This window comes from Abramis brama, assembly GCF_963993115.1.
Source record: "Abramis brama genome assembly, chromosome: 15".
Classification (NCBI taxonomy): Eukaryota; Metazoa; Chordata; class Actinopteri; order Cypriniformes; family Leuciscidae; genus Abramis; species Abramis brama.
This window is the reverse complement of record NC_139977.1, coordinates 25,394,805-25,413,771: the sequence shown is the minus strand read 5'-3', so window position 1 is coordinate 25,413,771 and position 18,967 is coordinate 25,394,805. Positions and strand designations below refer to the sequence as shown.

Here is an 18,967-nt window from a genome sequence, read left to right as displayed (position 1 = left end):
ACACACTGCAAAAGATGCAAGACGTGAACTCTCCAAATTGTCTTTGCTGCAGCCTGTAGCGCGATGATATACTGCATTAACCCTCACCCGTCCCTTAGGTCATTTTGACTCGAAATAAATCTTTGAAAAAAAACAAAAACATTCAGTGTTTATCATCATCAGAGTTGTCCAAGACCTTGGGACTTTTGACGCACTTGAACCACGTATGCACAAACAAATTATTGGATTCGAGGAGTTTATGTGGTTAAAAAAAAAAAAACCCACCTAAGAATTATTGGAATGCAAGGAATGCTTCAGTATAGCCTACATATAAAATGCTCAAAATTAAAACTAAACTTTACCCAAAAAATAGTTTTATAATGTCTATGTGTATTTGAATGCATAAGAGATAAACTCAAGAACTGAAACGAGAAACGCGTTTTGGGTAAACGATTCTATTCTACGAGTCAATTTACACAGGCCTACTACAGTAGATTTTTTAGTGCAGCCGTTTTTTGGAAGCTGCATTTTTAAACGCTGTGTCATGCACGAGACGCTATAAGATGCGAGCGCAATGGCGTATCACATCTATCTAATGCATATTTAGCCTATACAAAAAAAAAGAACAGTGGGAATGCAAAACCATGTTCTCTACATTACAGGTTACATGAGGCAATCGTTTATTTGAAGTCACAGTGGTAGAAAGCAGCATCATTTATGTATAAATAAAGCAGTGTTGGCGTGCACCTGCATAAAACACAAGTTCTGTTGTGATCTATACGCTGCTGAGGCCAAGGTGACAAACTGAAACCACAATGTGAAAACCTGCTTCCTCTCCTGTCAACATGCTTATATCCTCTGTACACCGATTCTTGAAGGATGGAAAGTCGGTCAGATCTGTTTTGGGGGAGGGGAATGCTAAATGCATCCGTTTACAGACTTAACTTAAAATTTACAGTAATAAACCGTATTTTATTATCTGATATAATGTGAATTTACCGTCCTATTGAAGTATTAATATCTGTTTTGTACCATTGTAATTCACTGATAACCACCAATCACAGCAGTGATGAGAGTCACATGATCAATCAAAGCTCATCACAAGCAGCTCTTCCACAAGAAAGTTAATACTGTTAGAAGCTGCAGAGTGTCATTCACACAAACATTAAACACCATCACGGTAACACACATGAAATTTTAAAAATGCAATAAACATTAATTTAACAACATTAAATGTAACATAAAACCCTAATGTACATAACTGATTAGAAAAAAACAAAGAAAACTATGAAGAAACATAGTTATTTCAACAAAAATACATCAAATGTGAAGTGTCACGCAGGGAATTGTGGGAATGTCAATTTATGGTTTTTCACTGTAAATTATACAATGAGTTGTTCATTTTCACTTTCAAAAACTGTAAATTTAACGGTATTTTACAGTAAAATTACATCAAATGTACCATTAGATCTATCACAGTTATTTACCGTATAGTACGGAAACTTTCTGTTAACCAATTAACAGTTTTTCACTGTACCATTTTTACAGTCTTTTACCGTTAAAATTACGATCATTTTTTACAGAAGCTGTGTGTCCATTTAAGCTCTATACAGTGTTTGAGAAAAGAAAATCAATGGTTACATTCTAGATTGCAAATAGTCTAAAAAAAACTTTTAGGTATGAGCCCTCTTGTAATGAAAATAAACTTGTTTTACAGACCATAATGTTTTTTGTTTGCAGTGAATTATTGGTTTAAATTGGTATATTTTTAAAGACATTGGTAAAGAGCAAAACCTGCTCTTTGGAAGACAATAAAATACAAAAAAGCAAATATTCTCAAAAGAAACTAGAAATGACTGTCAATTGAAATGGTTTAATTGTTGCCCAGAAGATATTGTGTTGATTTAGAGCAGAATTTCAATAAATTATCAGATATGGCACAGATTCATTTCCATTGCACAAGGTTGAGCATGCATGATACAAACACCAAAAGATAAGGCACATGACCTCCACACAGAGGCTTTTTAAACTGGTAGCAAATTTCTTCTATAATTACCCTGATAAAGAGATATTACACAGAATTATTTTCAACTGGAGATGGGAGAGTGCAAATATTTAGAGAAAAAGAACAGTGACTGATGTTCTTTGTGGACCATCTGAAAAAGGTCTCCTCCAAATTGTAATTAAAAAAATAATAAAAAAATCCATCTCTTTAAAAATTCAACAATTAGTCAAAAATACAAGTTCTTGAAGTATTGAATTTGCTGCCCGTTCACACAGAAAGGTTGATGAGAAAAATGATAAGTATGGAGACATATGGAAATATACTTTTTGAAAAAAATAACCAAATATTGAACAATAAAAGACAAACATAAGTACATAAAAATTGATACATGAGTAAAAAGTCATAAAAACAACTATAAAAATCATCTGAACCCATGATTTCATGTGCAAACACATTCAACAAAGCACCCATTATACAAAGATCCATCAGGTTGCTAGTGTGCATGGTAAAGTCTAAACCAGACACTATATAATTAAGAGTGTCCAAAGGCATGTACGAAAAGAACCAAATAAACGGACGCAATGGTTACATAAAAATAAATCTTATGACTGATTAGATCCATAGCTTGGCTTGTAGCATTTCTATAAACTTTTCGCGGGCATCTGTAGCCAGTTAGCTGGTGAGGTGATGACCCATCAGTCCGGGATGCAGGGCGTTTTTAAAGACCTCCTGTCGGTGGAGGGATGGCATGTATAGGGCAGGAGCTCCTCCGGGATGGGCTGGTCCAGGATAGCCTTGCCCTGGGAGGGATGTGCCACCCATGTGGTGCGGAGGTGGTGGACTCTGCTCATAATACTGCACTTCGGAACATTCGTCATCAAAGGGCAATGCTAGACGCTTTCCCTTTTGTCTACGATTGCAGAACCACACACGTACTACCTAAAGAAAAAAAAAAAAAAAGAAAAAAAAGAAAAGTCAAATGGGTTTTTAAAAGCACCGACTAATTACGAAGGGTCCACAGACTTTGAGGCATGCTCACATCTCTCTCCAGGCCTAGATCGTCAGATATGTGTGTGATCTCTAGAGTGTTGGGTTTGGGACACTTCACAAAATACGACTCAAGAGCAGAACGGACCGTGCCTTCCAAACTGGTCCTCCGCTTTCTTTTTCTTGTGTCAACGAACACCCGTTCAATTTTGTACATCTGGAAGATATTGAAAAATGGACCATGAGACAGAGTAAACATGTCCAACATGAGCAAGTTAGAAATGTACATATTTAAAACGATCACTGCATTGAAAAGTCAAATTTGTGTACATTAAGGACCTGTGAACCTAGTAATATTGTTGCACCTAGGTTGATATTCTACAGTGTACTGGACCAATTATCAACATATACTCTGTATTGTGAAATTGGGGGGAGGTCAGGGGTTGATTGCACAAAGGCAGATCTTAGCAAGCTTTCAGTCAATTGCAAGAAAGGGGTGGGATTAATGCAGAAGAAACAACTGGATAAGTCCTGCATACATCACCAGAGAAGTATGTCAAAAATCAGTGTATGCTTTCATTGTAAACTACGTATTCTATTCCACAAAAAGCATGCGTGTTGTAAACGGGTGACTGAAGTAAACTATCCTCAAGTTCAGTGACAGGTAGTCGGTTTTGAGTGCCCCAGTGAAATGTAGTGTAGGCTACTGTAGTGTACTTACATCCTGAGGGTTTTCGGAATTCTCGGCCTCATTCAACCACCTTTGTAGCAGCGGCTTCAGTTTACACATGTTCTTGAAACTAAGTTGGAGAGCCTCAAAGCGGCAGATGGTCGTCTGACTGAACATTTTGCCTAGACAAAAAGTACAACTTAAATAAATCCACCATTTCACACATATAGGCTACATTTATGTATAATGGTTATAGACCTCAAACTCACCATACAAGTTTCCAAGCGCGAGTCCCACGTCTGCCTGCGTGAAGCCAAGAGTGATGCGTTTGTGTTTGAGCTCTTTAGCAAACTGCTCCAAGTCTTCTGTGGTCAGATTCTCCTATTTAAAAAAAATTAAGTTATACTCAAACAACAATGCTAGATCTAAATCAAACAACATTTTTTCAAAAAAGCTCACCTCCTCCTCAGAATCACTACAGCCTCCACTGGAGGACCCGCTGCTCCTGGCTGCGCCCTGCGCCTGACCCGAGATGTTTGGAGCGGAGCCTCCGTTGAAAAATCCGGGGCTTCCGAAGCCATTTCCGGGTGGAGATGGAGACAGGGAGGGAGATGATGCAGAGGGAGTCGGGGGAGCTTGAGAAATATTAGCGGGGGCCGTGATATGAGCCAGTCCAGGCCAAAACGAAGGGTTCCAGGGTGCGTAATAATTCACCCCCGTGGGCACGGATGATGTACCGGGAGTGAGATGATATTGTGACGGCGGCTTGTTTTCTTCACTGGCGTATTCATCAACATCTTTCTCAGTTTTTACCTCAGACGGCATCTTGATTTGTTCCCTGGTTTCAGCGATAGGCGGGCTTATGTTTGCTGGTTGGGTGGCTGCCGTCACCCCCGCCACCTGCCCGGTGAACTCGGGGGCAGCAAACGGGTACCAGTGTTTGGGTTGCGCAAAATCACTACCTTGCAAATCGTTCGTTTTAAAATCGCCAGAAAATGGGAAGAAGGTTTGGTGTGTCGCAGAGCTGATCCCGTTGAAATGGGCTTTGTTGAAAAGCAGGCTTGGATCCTGAAGCATGCCGTGCGCGAATTGCAAGGACGCACCGCCAAGTCCATCCAGGCCCGGGGCTTGATGATACATGGCCCTGTTGACCTCGTAAGGTCTGCAGTCTGCTCCTGTCGGGCTTTGCGGTCTCTCCGTCATCTTTCCACAAAAAAGTTCTTTAGATTTCAAACAAGAAAGCGTTGAGACTGCTAGTTTGATAATCAATAATCGGCGATCAGTAGCTCCATGCCAGGATGTTCTTTTAAAAATGAGCGAACCAAAACAGATCTTTAAGCCTCAGATTGTGTGTCCCAACATCAGCCTGTGCAGAGATGCGCGCAGTTCTTGTGTGATTGCCATCAATTAGGCCTTTAGAATGAACTAGAAACTCACCAACTCTTCCCAATCTCAACTCTGATCCTGTCCCACACAGGTTTTCCTAATCAATCGGAGTTGGAGGCTGGGGTCTAAACCATCTCCTCTCCTATTGGTCACCCGAGACAATAAGCCACAGCTGACTTTGTGAATGAACTTGGTTTTCTCATTGGGTGAGGACACGTTTGGGAATGTTAGATGTATATGCATTTTCCTAAGGTGCACAAACTTCAAATAAAATCTTAATTAAAACTTTTAACTTCACTCAAACCTTTAAAAAAAAAAACATAAAATGAAATGTATAATAATCTGTAACTTTGTTTAGAAGTAACATCCAGTAACATTAGCTATTATACGTGTTGAGTATTTACAATGCAAAATAGGACTATATATTCATGTGTTATATTCATGCCATTAAGTAAACTTTGTTTCAGTAATATGCACTTAATGAGTTGTTCTTGATATTGAAATTCTTAACTTCCGTGGGAAATCCACTTTATTGTGCACACGTTTTATGTGGTATATTATAGCCAATTTTTCTAACTTCGTTTACCATATTTCATAGATATTTAATTTATTATAGGCTATTGTAAACAAAATTGGTCATAAAACGGTATAATCGATAAAAATGCATTCACATGCATTATTCCTGTTCTATTTGGTCAAGACATGTAAATAAAAGGTGAATTGTTTTGTTTGTCTGTTGCTGATAAGCAATTGGATTACAAGCGTCACATCTCCCACCTTCACGCTGAGAGAATAACAAGTTGACAAAATCGCAAAATTAGAACAGCAGTCAATGAGCCCATAGTGCAAAAATACACAAAAAAATGTTTTATGCGAAATCAAAAAGTTATGATGATCTCATGTTCAGAATAGCAAAAGTGTGCTCCCATATCACTTATCTTTTTCATCATTAGCCTACTCCCTTCATATACATTTCAAATACATTTAAAATCTGTTTTACTTGCTTTTTAAAAAAAAAAAAAAAAAAAAATGTTTCCTATTATAGGCTAAAAGCCAAGGGGGAGTTAGAAAAAGCTTATATAGCCTATTCGATCTATTCAGTCAAAGTCGAATTTATCTGGTTTTATTTTATTTATTCATTTATTATAGCCAATAGGAGAAATTTAGTCTGGGTGGGCGACAAACATAAAAAATAGATACATTGATTAAAATGTCACGGTAAAACAGTTTAAAGATATCGTAATATATAGTCTAAAACGAAAGTTATTGTTTTGTTAATATTAGCCTATATGTCTATAAATTATATAGGCTAGCTTTTTTTGCAATATTAATATTTTTGTATATAGGCTAGGCCTAACAACAGCGCACGCTTCGTCCACGCACTTTAAGGCATAATAGCGAGCTTGCTTTTTGTTTCATTAAAGTTGTTTACAGTTTGTGAAAGCGCATCGATACAGCTGTGCACCCCCGACCGAGCCGATCGGTGCAGATTGCGGCAGGAAGACGCGCCGCAGGAAAGTGGATGGGGGAGGCATTGTGCCACAAGAGCCCGAGGCCCCCCGCCGCTTCCAGAGCCACAGTTGCGATGGCCGGCCATTAGCTGCCTTTCAGCACTGAACAATAAGTCTCAACCCTTTGATTCCTCCCCTACCCCCTCCTCTGCTCCGAAACAAACACAGTTTCAAAGTCGTCATAGTTTCACCATGCACTAGTCCAAAGTCTCTTTCCAGTATAGCCTAAACATGCACGTGTGGAGTCTGATTGCAAAGTAGACCTAGCCTATATATTAAGGCATGAAATTATCATGCACACATATAACTCTGCAATCTGCTTTGATTCCCTAATCCCTCTGATGCTTCATCACCACCCACCCAGGGCAACACACACACACCAACACCATCAGTAGGCTACAAGCACGGCCAACACAAATCTTCAACAATCAACCCCCTGCCTCCAAACACACTCTTGCAGACCAGGAGCTATAGGTCACAAACTGAGCTGTCCATCTCTCTTGGCCACAAAGCCGAGGAAAGGACACACAGGAGGACTCCGGGGCCAGTCAAAGCTTTTAAAAGACATCAAACCACTGCTGCGGGCATTGTGCTGGCCCATGGACTTGGTGGGGATTGTTATGTAAAGTGCAGACAGAGGAGGAGAAAGTGGGAAGAGATGACACAGGCCGGTGGGGTGTGCAGCGAGGGACGGCAGGACCAGGATTAGGCCACAAAACACTCCCAGGTGGCTCTGTTTGGCAGGCCGTGTCTATTTTTCGTGTAGGCCTACTGTGAAATTTATACTCTGCAAATCATTTCTTGAGATTAGATTGAGATAACTTCAGAGTAAACATTAACTCAGAGCACATTTCATTGCACCGAGCAGTTTCCGGTTGCTATTAATATTGAGCAAAATCATCACCACACCCTTGTTAACATTTGATGCACGGAACATTTCAAAATGAGGCTACATCGGCATCAGTTTTTTTAGAATCACACATAGAGGTGTGGAAACGAAATGAGATAATGATGCCAATCAAAGGGCGTTTATACTGTGGTAAAGTGTAGGTTGAGACGAAATGGTTTGGAGATTGCAATCTGCAGCAGAAAATCAAACAAACATACAAAGATGCTAATAAAATTTCTGTTTTAAACATCCAAGTTGCTTTCTGATCCCACTTTGTTATAACATGGCATCTAAAGTATTATCTATTATGAAATAAGGTTATTATAGTGAAAAAAAAATTTTTTTTGTTACTTGCAATAAAATAAACATTAACTGATGTTTTTAAAACTTATTTTATTTCAGCTACTTGCCAAAACCAGCATTTTGAAATAAAAATAAAAACTATATATATATAAAATAAAAAAAACAATATTTAATAAAATGACAAAGACAATAAAATTTAAACTTGAAACTCAAAAAATGAAACTAAAAATAAAATTAATTCAAATTATAAAATATAATAGTATCTTAATGATACTAAAATAACTGATGATTAATATCTATCAACATAAAATGGAAGTTGATTTTCAGTTGAATAATGGCCTTGTATTCTTTTGAATAATGACAACAGCAGCAATATCTAGAGAAATGGAGAGATATACTATTTTATACAATATAACAAATATAAAATCCCATGTACATGCCAAGTTATACTCTAGAAGCCATTTATGTTATATTGAAGGTCTTTTTTTAATAGTTCCCTATTAATCTGACTTTATGTCTGAAGCTTAAAAAAAATGGCTACAAATATGGTCCGGTAATCAGTGAACATGTTTTTTTAAACTTAAATATTTTCTAACAGATAAAAAAATGGACCCTGAAGTTTTAGTATCTGATAAACAGGTATGTGACCTCTCTCCACTTCTGCCCCATTGACTTATACAACCTGTCCGATGGCCTTTTGATTGCTTTCGACACCCTGCTGACGACTACTGCCTCTCTCCCCACATATCTTGATCAGGTGGCCTATGGCTGCCTTCCTCACCATTCACAGTTACAATGGCCTTTAATGGCTCTCCCCCATAGACACCTCAATGAGGCTGGATCTGTGATGGGCTCCTCTGAACCACACCTTATGGGACAGATAAGTGGCCCATCGCAGAGAAGAGCCTGTATTGGGGGGGGGGAGGTTGTGTCTGCTCTCGCCACGTTCTGTTTGGAGTGGACAAACATTTAAGCTACAGTTACTTTCATAGAACAAGCGTCTTTCAGCTCCAACCTAAAACAAATATGAATAGAAATGAAACACTGACAGAGGTTTCATAACAATCAAAGATTTGAGGTCAAACATACGCTTTTTTCCCACATATTCACATAGTTGATGCAACACTATCCATACAATCCTTCTTGATTTATAGAACAATGCATTTAATGCACAAATATGATGTTATTTAGTGTAATGTGACATAATACATTAAAGTTTGATGAGAAGCTTTATCTAAATATACAATACAAAATAAAAAGTCATCTATTAATTCTTTAATAACTATGTGGTCTAAATACCCGCTTGAAATATATTTACTTTCTGTGCCATATTCCATCTTAATCGTTTTGAATACCGTTCAATACAATATCATTCAAAGGTTTGGGGTCAACCTTGGTGTGCAACAGACTTCTTTCATAAACATAAAAAAAAAATCTTACCGACCTGAAACTTTTGAACAGTAGTGTGTATGCATTATATTGTAAAAGATGAAGTAAAAAATGATAATTCAATTCTAATCCAAACAAGACAGTATTAATAGTATCATAACAGCAATTCTTGAATTATAACATTCATCACAGCTGTGATGAAATGAAAGATTGTGATTGTCATGTCATTATTACCCATAAGCTTCAAGGAAATACAATATAATACATTTATTTAAGTTTATTTATTTATTTACACTAAAGTGACTTGAGCACAGGAACCTCAACAACTCTGTTTCAGTCTGACTAATATTTAATTCCCAGACACAATCATTATGGATTTGATTTTTACTGAGGGATACAAAGAAAACAAACAAACCAAAGATATAAGAGAGGCTTCATACTTCATTGAAGAAACATATAGTGGAAAAATGACTAAAGTGACAAAAAATGTAACTATTCTTAATTTAAAAAAAAGATAAAGAATATATTATGTTGTTTTAAATCAGCACAGATAAAGACAACCAAAAGTTGACAACAAGAAAACAATATTCATAAATGGAGAGACAAATAACAATGCTTGAGAGACCACTGTGTACTTCATATACACAATGATAAGAGGTGCTTCTGGAGGCAGCTTTGCCCAAAAAGATGAACACTGCTTAAAAAAATGACATCTAGCCGAAAGAGATGCTTATAAGCTTCCTAACATGAACCTTTTAAAAGGTAGGAGACATAAAAAGATAGCAAGAGAAAACAAACTCCAGACTTAAAGGATAAAGATTGTGGTGGCGTAAAGAAACCGCATTAAAACGGCCGCTTTGAGTTTCCACAGAGTTTGCGGTGCAAGAGTTCTTTCAGATTCAATATGTGCATTTGAGTACAAGAAAAACTTCTTAACCACTGCTGTCTTTCACTTTATTCACCTCATCATTCATCTACATATCATGCCTTGTTCAGCATCTTTAGAGTTTTGAGTAATTTGTGGTCTGAGCGGGTTGGGTGTCAGCTCAGATGTTACAGGAAATCATAGTCATAGTTTTTTCTTGTCATCATTTGTGTGTGGTGAAACTTCACCCAATAGCGGAGTAGGTGTGTTAGGTGTGTTAGGCCTATTGTAAAAGTATGCAGGGTTGTGTGTGCGTGTCCAGGTCACTTATGATTTATCTGAGAGTGTAAGGTGGAGTCGTCAAACAGTGGGTTTTTCACCTCCATCTCTCCAGTCTGCAGATAAAAAAAAACACAGTGATCACACTCGTTTCTGGCCAGAACTGCATTATTAGATGTGCATCTTTTGCAGAAGTATTTATTTTTTTTGTCTTTTTTTGTCGACTAAACCAGGAAAGCACCTCTGTACCACATAGATGTCGCTCCTAAAGTGTGTGTATATTTATATGTGGTATATATATATATATATGAAGAGTTCAGATGCAAAAGCCTCTAAATGCCATCTGAAATTTTCTTCTAGAATGATCATTTTTATCAATCTCGTATATTTAAATTCAATAATTTCACTTAAATGGCAATTGTCATTTAAGTGAAATTACTGAACTTAAATATACGAGCTTGATAAAAATTATCATTCTAGAAGAAAATTTCAGATGTCACTTAGAGGCTTTTGCATCTGAACTCTTCATATATAAATAGGAAGTTAGTAAGATAAGTGAGAGATGGAGATGATGATAAAAGTGTACACACCGGTGCCAGTCCAGGGCACTCATACACAGTGAAATCTCCCTCTTCATTCTCCTCATCTGACGTGGCCCCAGACTCTGACACTTTAGGTTCTGCTTTATGTCTGTGTTCAAAAAAGATTATAATTTATAATATTTATAACAGCTGCTTCAACTTCATTATCATGATTTCATATCTTTCGCACAATAGCCATGAAAGATATATATATGAAAGTGGAACCAAATAAGTAGAAAGGAAATGAGTAAGGAACTTTCTTGTTTTTAAAAACGTGTGTTTTTAGTCAGCAGTCTCTTAAAGCGACTTAAAATGATATAAATGCACAAATAATGTTAAAGGAAATCATCAGGTCAGAGAGCTGAGAAGAGACAAGGCATGCTAAAGCGCCTGAACTAATCAACAGATCATGTTTTGTGCTTACTTCTCCATAGAGAGCATCTGTTGTTTCTGATGCTGGTAGTGATACATCTGAGCACTGTGAGCCAGCGTTTTATCCCCAGACTAAAACATGGAAAGAGAACGCTCGTAAACACTTAAACATTACAAGAAGTAGTTCTGAAGTGTATATTGTATTTTCAGATGCATGAACTGGTATTAATGTGAATTCTCTTACAGAAGTATGGTTATGGTCAGAGCCCGCTGCATGAAACGCAGGGTAATCGACCTTCTGAGCCAGTTGAGATTCTCTCTGAAACCTGTAAAAAAAATAAAACATAAGGCTTGCAATAGAAAACACTAACATTTACACTGACATTTACATTGTCTTAAAGAAGTACACAAATACCTTCCTAAAATAATTTGTTTGCTAATGGTGCACTGTACTGAAAATAGAATATATATATATATATATTTTATATATATATATATATATATATATATATATATATATATATATATATATATATATACACATATATATATATATATATATATATATATACACACAAATTTACAAAATTAAGATCTGGTAATGTTTTCATTGTCCTTTCCTTGGTTAAATACTGGAGAATTGTCTTGAGAAAGGCTATCTTCATTAGTTTGAACTGGAGGGTTGTTTGAAACACACTACAGTGACATGATCATGGTTTTGGCTGACAAAACCAACTGTATAACTGATAATAAATAATAACGATAATGAAAAGATTCAATTTACCTGATCCAGCAGACGGCAGCAACAACGAGTGCGACGGCCCCAACAACAATGCATAAAGAAATCATCACTGCTCCCATACAAACACAATTACAAAAGAGAGAAACAGAGACAGACAAGAAAGTTTGAGGAGGACTGTCATAAACAGGAGATTTTGCTTCATTAAAATGGGATACTCAATGCTACTTCAATGAGAGCACAGTGTGTAATTTGATAAATACAAAACATCATGGGATGGGTCTACTGTTCAAATGTCATCTTTGTCAGGGATGTAGGCCAGCCAAACCACAGTAAATCCGGTAAAATGACATTCAAATTTGTGCATTTTGCACTCAATTTCTGTGGAAACCGGGTCAAAGCATGATAAAATAATAATAAATAAAAAAAACTTACATCAACACATTAATCATAATTAGAACTAAATCAAAAAAACTAAATCAAAACACATACGGACAAGCATGCTGTCTCTGGAAGGGTGGGGGTAAACCATCGGCCCGTGGCGGTTGGACGAGTTTGTGTTTGGCTGGGGAGATTTAGAGGTCCGGTGTTGTGGTGTCGACGGGCTGCCGGTTGTTGGTTCTACGGTTGTGGGTTTATGCAGACTCTTCTGCTTTGATTCTGAACTGGATTGTGGAGGAGACTGTGAGTGAGAGTCTAAAGAGGGGATGAAGAGAGAGAAAAGAAGAGAAAGAAACATTAAAATCATTATTTTGATCTAATGTCGCTAATTACTACAGTGTCTTTCCATTGTTAACTAAGCGGCAAAGGCATCGGCAATCCAAAACTGCCGTTATTTGTTGTCACACCACACTAAAACTGAAACTGCATAGCGAAGAGTTGCATAGCGAGGTGGAAATTCAGAAGAGTTTGCAATGAATCATGACCACTATAACCACTATACTACCTCAATAACCATAACCACACAGATTTTAAGAGCAGATAGTTCAAACCTGGCTGCTTGACTTCTGGGATTTGCTGCTTGCCAATGACAGACAGATGGTCGATTTCTTCATCAATAGTAGGATAAAAGGGCATTTTATCTGCAAAAACAAGGACAGAATTTCATTTGATAAAAATACTTTACCATACAAACATGGTTCTGCCATGCAATGTGCACAAAAATCACAGCACCATGTCTTACAAACAACATACCACACATGTGAACTGGGAGTATATTCTGAAAATTCATAATCATTCATAAATGATCTATGAGAGGTCTGATGACTGGGCTGTGTGTGTCCTGAGTGAGAGTGTGCCAGGGAGTTGTTTGTTTGACACGCTCTAAACGGAAAACAAAAGCAGCACATGGTTTAATGGTACGTTTGGCCAGACAGTAAGCTGCATTCCAAGACTATGGAAGATCGTCCCCCCCGGCAACCAGCCTGAGTGTGTGTGTGCGTGCGTGTGTGTGTGTGTGTGTGGCCAGTGTGAGGGGGTGTGTGATCGCTCTACCTCTTACACACAGAAACTGATTTGAAAGAACTTATTCACACTCACAGAAAAGAAGCAAAACTCTAGTGTCATTTATCTTAAATAAATCCATTTAAAATAAAATACACTGTTAAAATAAGTCTTTCTTATCGCTCCAATACACAACACAATGTTATTTACTTTCAATGTTAACCAAAAAAATTAAAAATAAATAAATATATATATATATATATATATATATATATATATATATATATATATATATTACATATATTCATTTTTATATTAGATTAAATATATGATTTCATATATGTGACCCTGGACCACAAAACCAGTCACATGGGTCAATTTGTTTAAATTGAGATTTATTCATCATCTGAAAGCTGAATAAATAAGCTTCCCATTGATGTATGGTTTTTTTAGGATATGACAATATTTGGTCGAGATACAACTATTTGAAAATCTGGAATCTGAGGGTGCAAAAAAATCGAAACATTAGAAAATCTCCTTTAAAGTTCTACATATATGTTCGCGATTGTGCTGCATTCACTCACAAAAATAAATGTTTTATATATTTACAGTAGGAAATGTACAAAATATCTTCATGGAACATGATCTTTACTTAATATCCTAATGATTTTTGGCATAAAAGAAAAATCGATCATTTTGACCCATACAATGTATTGTTGGCTATTGCCACAAATATACCCGTGCGACTTGTAACTGGTTTTGTGATCCAGGGTCACAAATATTGTCCAGCCCTAGTTGGCTAATTGTATAATGGCAAACAACAACAACAACAACAACAAAAGGAATATTAAAAAAAAATATTCATGGTTAGTAAATGTTAAATCAACAAGAAAATAATATTGAAAATGTGGTTAAAATCCAGCCCTAATTGGGTAATTTTATGCAATAATATATATATATATATATACACACATACATTATAATATATATATATATATAGAAACATTGTAAATATCAGTAACATCAACCAGCCCAAGTTGATACATTTTACATATGTTCCAGCCTGATCTGACACGTTGACAGCGATGATCTAGATGTGGTTAACTGCTATGCTGTTGAAAGGTGAGGTGTTGCATATGGTACAGAGTTTGTGTCTGCAATGAGCTGCTGAAAAATTAAGTAATATTTCCATATAGCAAACTTTATCGTAATCATCTCTTCACTTTGCACACAGAAATAAATCAAGTCTTTATTCAGCACTGTACCAGAAAGTGCTGACAGACTGGAAATACTGGAAAAGGGAATGTTTATTGTCATGAAAGTGTGTGTTTAGTCTACAGAAGACTGGCCATCTGTCTCGTGGAACAAGACTGATGTGATACAGCAACACATATCGCTGTCTCAACACCCCCACAGTCCAAGCTGTGTGTCTGTCCTCCACAGCAGGTGTCAAAGAAGGCGGGACAAACCATCTGTACAAGTGGACCTGAAAATCTGTGCTTTACACATGAAGAAACACTACAGCCTGAATAAAGTCTCATGACCAACAAGAAGAATGAACAAAGTTTTGATTCAGCAGGTGCTACATGTACAAGATCAGACCAGGGTTATTATAGTTAACTAAAACCATAATAAAAATTGTTGCTTGAAATAAAATAAACAAACTTAAAATAAAATATATAAAAACATATTTCTCACTAATTTCTCATTTTCAAAGTTTAACTTGATGTACTAAGATAACTAAAACTAAAATAAAAAATGAATTGACATAAAAAAAAAAACATACAAATGACAAAAACACAACAAAATTACTGCAACTCTAACTAAAATCAAAATGGAAATAATTAAAATAAAAACTAATTCCAAATATTCTTGAAAACTACAATAGTATCTCAATGATACTAAAAATAACACACTGGATAAGACAAGTAGTTCCACAATTTTACATACAATCTTATCTTTAAACAATATAAACAGAAATTATTCAAACTATTATGAAATCAAATGATTGTTTTGTTTTTTTAAATAATACATATTTGTGAAAAGTGTAAAAAGAAAGATTAATATTATATTACTCAATTTGCGCAGTAAAAGTATGCACTTGACTGGGGGTGGGGAAGTCCGTACTTGAGTGTGCATTAAGACAGTACAGCAGAACTGAGACATACTATTATGTCATTACAAAACTGTGCCTTGACACCACATATCCCTTACTGTTTGCATTTGCATGTAAAATAAGCAAATTAACCACAAAAAAAAAAGAGAATGCATTGAAGCATAGCCTACTTATTAAAAAAACACTTAAAAAGCAGCACCTTTGGCTGACTGTTTTCGGTATATGATTTGGGACACACTCATTTCTCTGACCTGTGCAAGTATATCATGCAGCTTTCTATAACTAGCCAGACACAACAGCTCTGACTGACTGGCATCTAAAACCAATAGGCAGCATATAGGCTATTTTTTAAATGAGTTTTTGACACGATTATGCTGCCATCTAGTGGTGACTTGGTCAACGGATATCAATTTTCAGGTGTTTTTGACCGACTACGAGTTCTTACATCTGAATCAATGCAAAGCAATGACACATCAAAAAAAATTATTATATGTGATTCACTGACATCAACCAACTTTGGACAACACTAAAATACAACACTAAAATACTACTTCCAGCCAGGCTATTTCAGTCAATGTGCTAATTAACACAGTCATGTAAGTGTTTAAATCAGGCAAGTGTTTACTGACTGCTGTCCCCGCTAACTTCACTTCGTCGCACGAGTGCCCACTACTGGCGGAACCCTTGAAATGTGTTTAAGTGTAACGCACTAAGCCCTTGATCACTAGGAATCCTCAATGGAGCTGATTTATTATTTACAGTCTTTCCTTATGAATTTGTATGAATCTGTTTGTTGAATCTGTATGTATGCTTAGGCTGTTGGAGAAAATATAAAATATTACACAAACGGAAATGATAACACTAAACTATCATGGTGTAATAACAGTCAGCTTAAGGTAGCTACAAGTATTATGCGGTTAAATGTCAAAATAACTCCAATATCATACACTAGAGTTGTGTGGGGGTAGATCGGCCGTGACGTCACAATCACGGTGCATTGTGGTCTATGGATCTGCCTGAAGTGCACATGTTGAGAAGACTCACTCCATCAGTCAAAATCAAGGGATCGAAGGTCTGTCTAAATAAACTTCCCTCATCCACTTAAAGTTGAACGCACTTCAAAATGTTGCCGGGGATTCCCCCCAAGGGAAAAGCTTAAGGAAGTTTGAGTGTATGTATTAAAGTGGAGTTAAACGCAGCCATGGCCTCTGGTCTCTCTCTCTCTCTGGATTAATTTCCTATCCGTGACGTAAAAATGAGACTGCTGACCTACATAGACGGATGATGGTTAGTGGCAGAGACTTCGGTTCAGCTGATGTGGCCCAAATTCAAGGGCTGGAAAAAAACATTTTAAAAACATTATGGTGGAATAAAAATCCAAATTAAATGTGATTGTGCTTTAAAACTGAAGACCCAGTGTTGTTCGCTCATGGCAATATTAAAGCAAATATGACGCATGACTGTTTGATCAGTAAACTCTTTAACAGCAGGTTCCACCTTGGTCTAACATACACTATCACTTCAGTTGTGCTCTTTGAATCTTTAAGACTTTCCTGTAAAGCATTTCATAAGGACAGAGGTAAAGGTATAAGAGACAAAAGTGCTCTAAAAATCAAGATAACCTATCCTATTCCAGAATAAAATTCAGCAAACATTCATTAATATATCTCTGTTTATCAATAATGATGTAAAATGCACAGCAAAACACTAAACATTCATATCATGCTCTTATTTTTGAAGATATTCTTAGTAACAGAAACACACAGGCTCTGGCTACACAAATGAAATGCTCAAAATGAAAGTTGTCAGCTGTCGTCTTCAGCCCTTTATCAGGCTCTTCATCATTCAGTGAGCCAGGCCTATGTTTGCAGAGCTGAATAACAGGAAAAGTATTGCAGAGTATGAGAAAGAGAGAAGATAAGGTAGAAAGAAGGTCTATTAGCATGAGAATTGTGGGCGAAGACAAACCCTATGAAGGCAGTGCAGCTGCGTTACCACAATAGCCACTTTATTGCACACATACACTTATTGCACAGTACATACACTTCGATAATATGAAACAAAATGGATTAAAAATTATATATATATATATATATATATATATATATATATATATATGATTACATTTTTGTAAAATAAATATATAATAATTTATAAATATAAATAATAATATATAATAATTATATTTTATAAATATAGAATATTGAATATTTATTATTCATAGTGTATATATATATATAAAAAGTAATAATTATAATATAAATAATTATAAATAATAATAATAATTATTATTATTATAAAAATAAAATATTATTAAAAATATATCTTTTTTATTTCACAATTTTATATATACTAGTGCAAAATGCCCGTGCAAAATCAGTTTTTGAGTGTGTTTTTAGTAATTGTTGGTTTGGTGTGTTTGAGTGCTCATTGTTACAATTACACAGCAAAAGTTCAGTGACATTTTTATTTGTGCATGGTATAAAGCACACAGTGAACTCCGAGAAAATGCTACGCTTGAGGAAACAGTTTGTGAATAGGCTACTACAAATGATGCCCGTGAAAGAGACTGTGAACACATTGAATAGGACATGTTTAGTTGGTGAATAGCATAGGCTACTATTACACAGTAGCGATAACGTTAAGTGCACCAGAATGAAATATAATATTCAGAAGCAAACAGCATAGCTGACTTACAGATTCAGTTTACATCCACAAATGAATAAGCGCGTCGATTCAGGGAGCAGTGCAAAGTGCCCGTGCAAAATCAGTTTTTGTGTGTGTTTTTAGTAATTGTTGGTTTGGTGTATTTGAGTGCTCATTGTTAGAATTACACAGCAAAAGTTCAGTGACATTTTTATTTGTACATGGTAGAAAGCAAATACTGATACTGACATAATGACATACAATAAATGTGGAAAATGTAACTACACGATTGAGGGAGCAGGCTACACTGTGAACTCCGAGAAAATGCTACTTAATCTCCGCTGCTTTCTTCGACCCTCTCTGTCTCTGGTCCTGGGCTGTGTATGGAAGTAAAATAATGCCAAATGTTTTTGAAACAAAAAAGCCTGTTGAATTGCACTACTTGAAAAAAATATGCATTGCATTAACCATGCTTGCATTTTAATGCATTGTATTTTTAGGGCTTTCATTTTTATGGGCTGAAATTCAGCATGGTTGATTATTTAAGCTGTGAATATTTCAATTCAAAACATTTCAAACACATTTTCATTATTAAAAATTCAATAATCCATATTCCCCTTTCATATTTCACTTCCAAAATAGTCAAACTGTTTAAAAAAACAACCTACAATATTAAACAGGCAATTTTTGGTCCATTTTATTTCGCTTTGCAAATTCGCTTCCACAAATTCAGTGGTTCAAATTCGACAGAAAATTCTACGTTGACATCCAGGAACTGCAGGAAAAGCAGTAGATTACCGAGCATAC

General features: G+C 36.1%; 2 protein-coding genes across 2 annotated transcripts in view; both read right to left on the bottom strand.

Annotated features, from left to right (window-relative positions):
* Positions 1–1,592: 1,592 nt before the first annotated feature.
* pou5f3 (POU domain, class 5, transcription factor 3) lies at positions 1,593–6,030 on the bottom strand. The gene is made up of 5 exons (XM_084137706.1): positions 4,101–6,030; positions 3,911–4,022; positions 3,693–3,823; positions 3,024–3,188; positions 1,593–2,923 (listed from the first exon to the last, which is right to left on the bottom strand). The coding sequence occupies exons 1-5, from the start codon at positions 4,842–4,844 to the stop codon at positions 2,657–2,659; spliced, it is 1,419 nt and encodes a 472-aa protein (XP_083993832.1). The 5' UTR covers positions 4,845–6,030; the 3' UTR covers positions 1,593–2,656.
* A 3,351-nt stretch (positions 6,031–9,381) lies between these two features.
* The window catches only part of npdc1a (neural proliferation, differentiation and control, 1a), a 25,773-nt gene continuing 16,187 nt past the window's right edge, over positions 9,382–18,967 (bottom strand). Inside the window, exons 3-9 of the mRNA XM_084137708.1 lie at positions 12,948–13,037; positions 12,448–12,651; positions 12,001–12,067; positions 11,461–11,542; positions 11,269–11,348; positions 10,854–10,953; positions 9,382–10,379 (exon numbers count right to left, since the gene is read on the bottom strand). Of these exons, the coding sequence (XP_083993834.1) occupies positions 10,308–10,379; positions 10,854–10,953; positions 11,269–11,348; positions 11,461–11,542; positions 12,001–12,067; positions 12,448–12,651; positions 12,948–13,037 (695 nt within the window). The 3' untranslated portion in view covers positions 9,382–10,307. The remainder of the gene's footprint in view (positions 10,380–10,853; positions 10,954–11,268; positions 11,349–11,460; positions 11,543–12,000; positions 12,068–12,447; positions 12,652–12,947; positions 13,038–18,967) is intronic.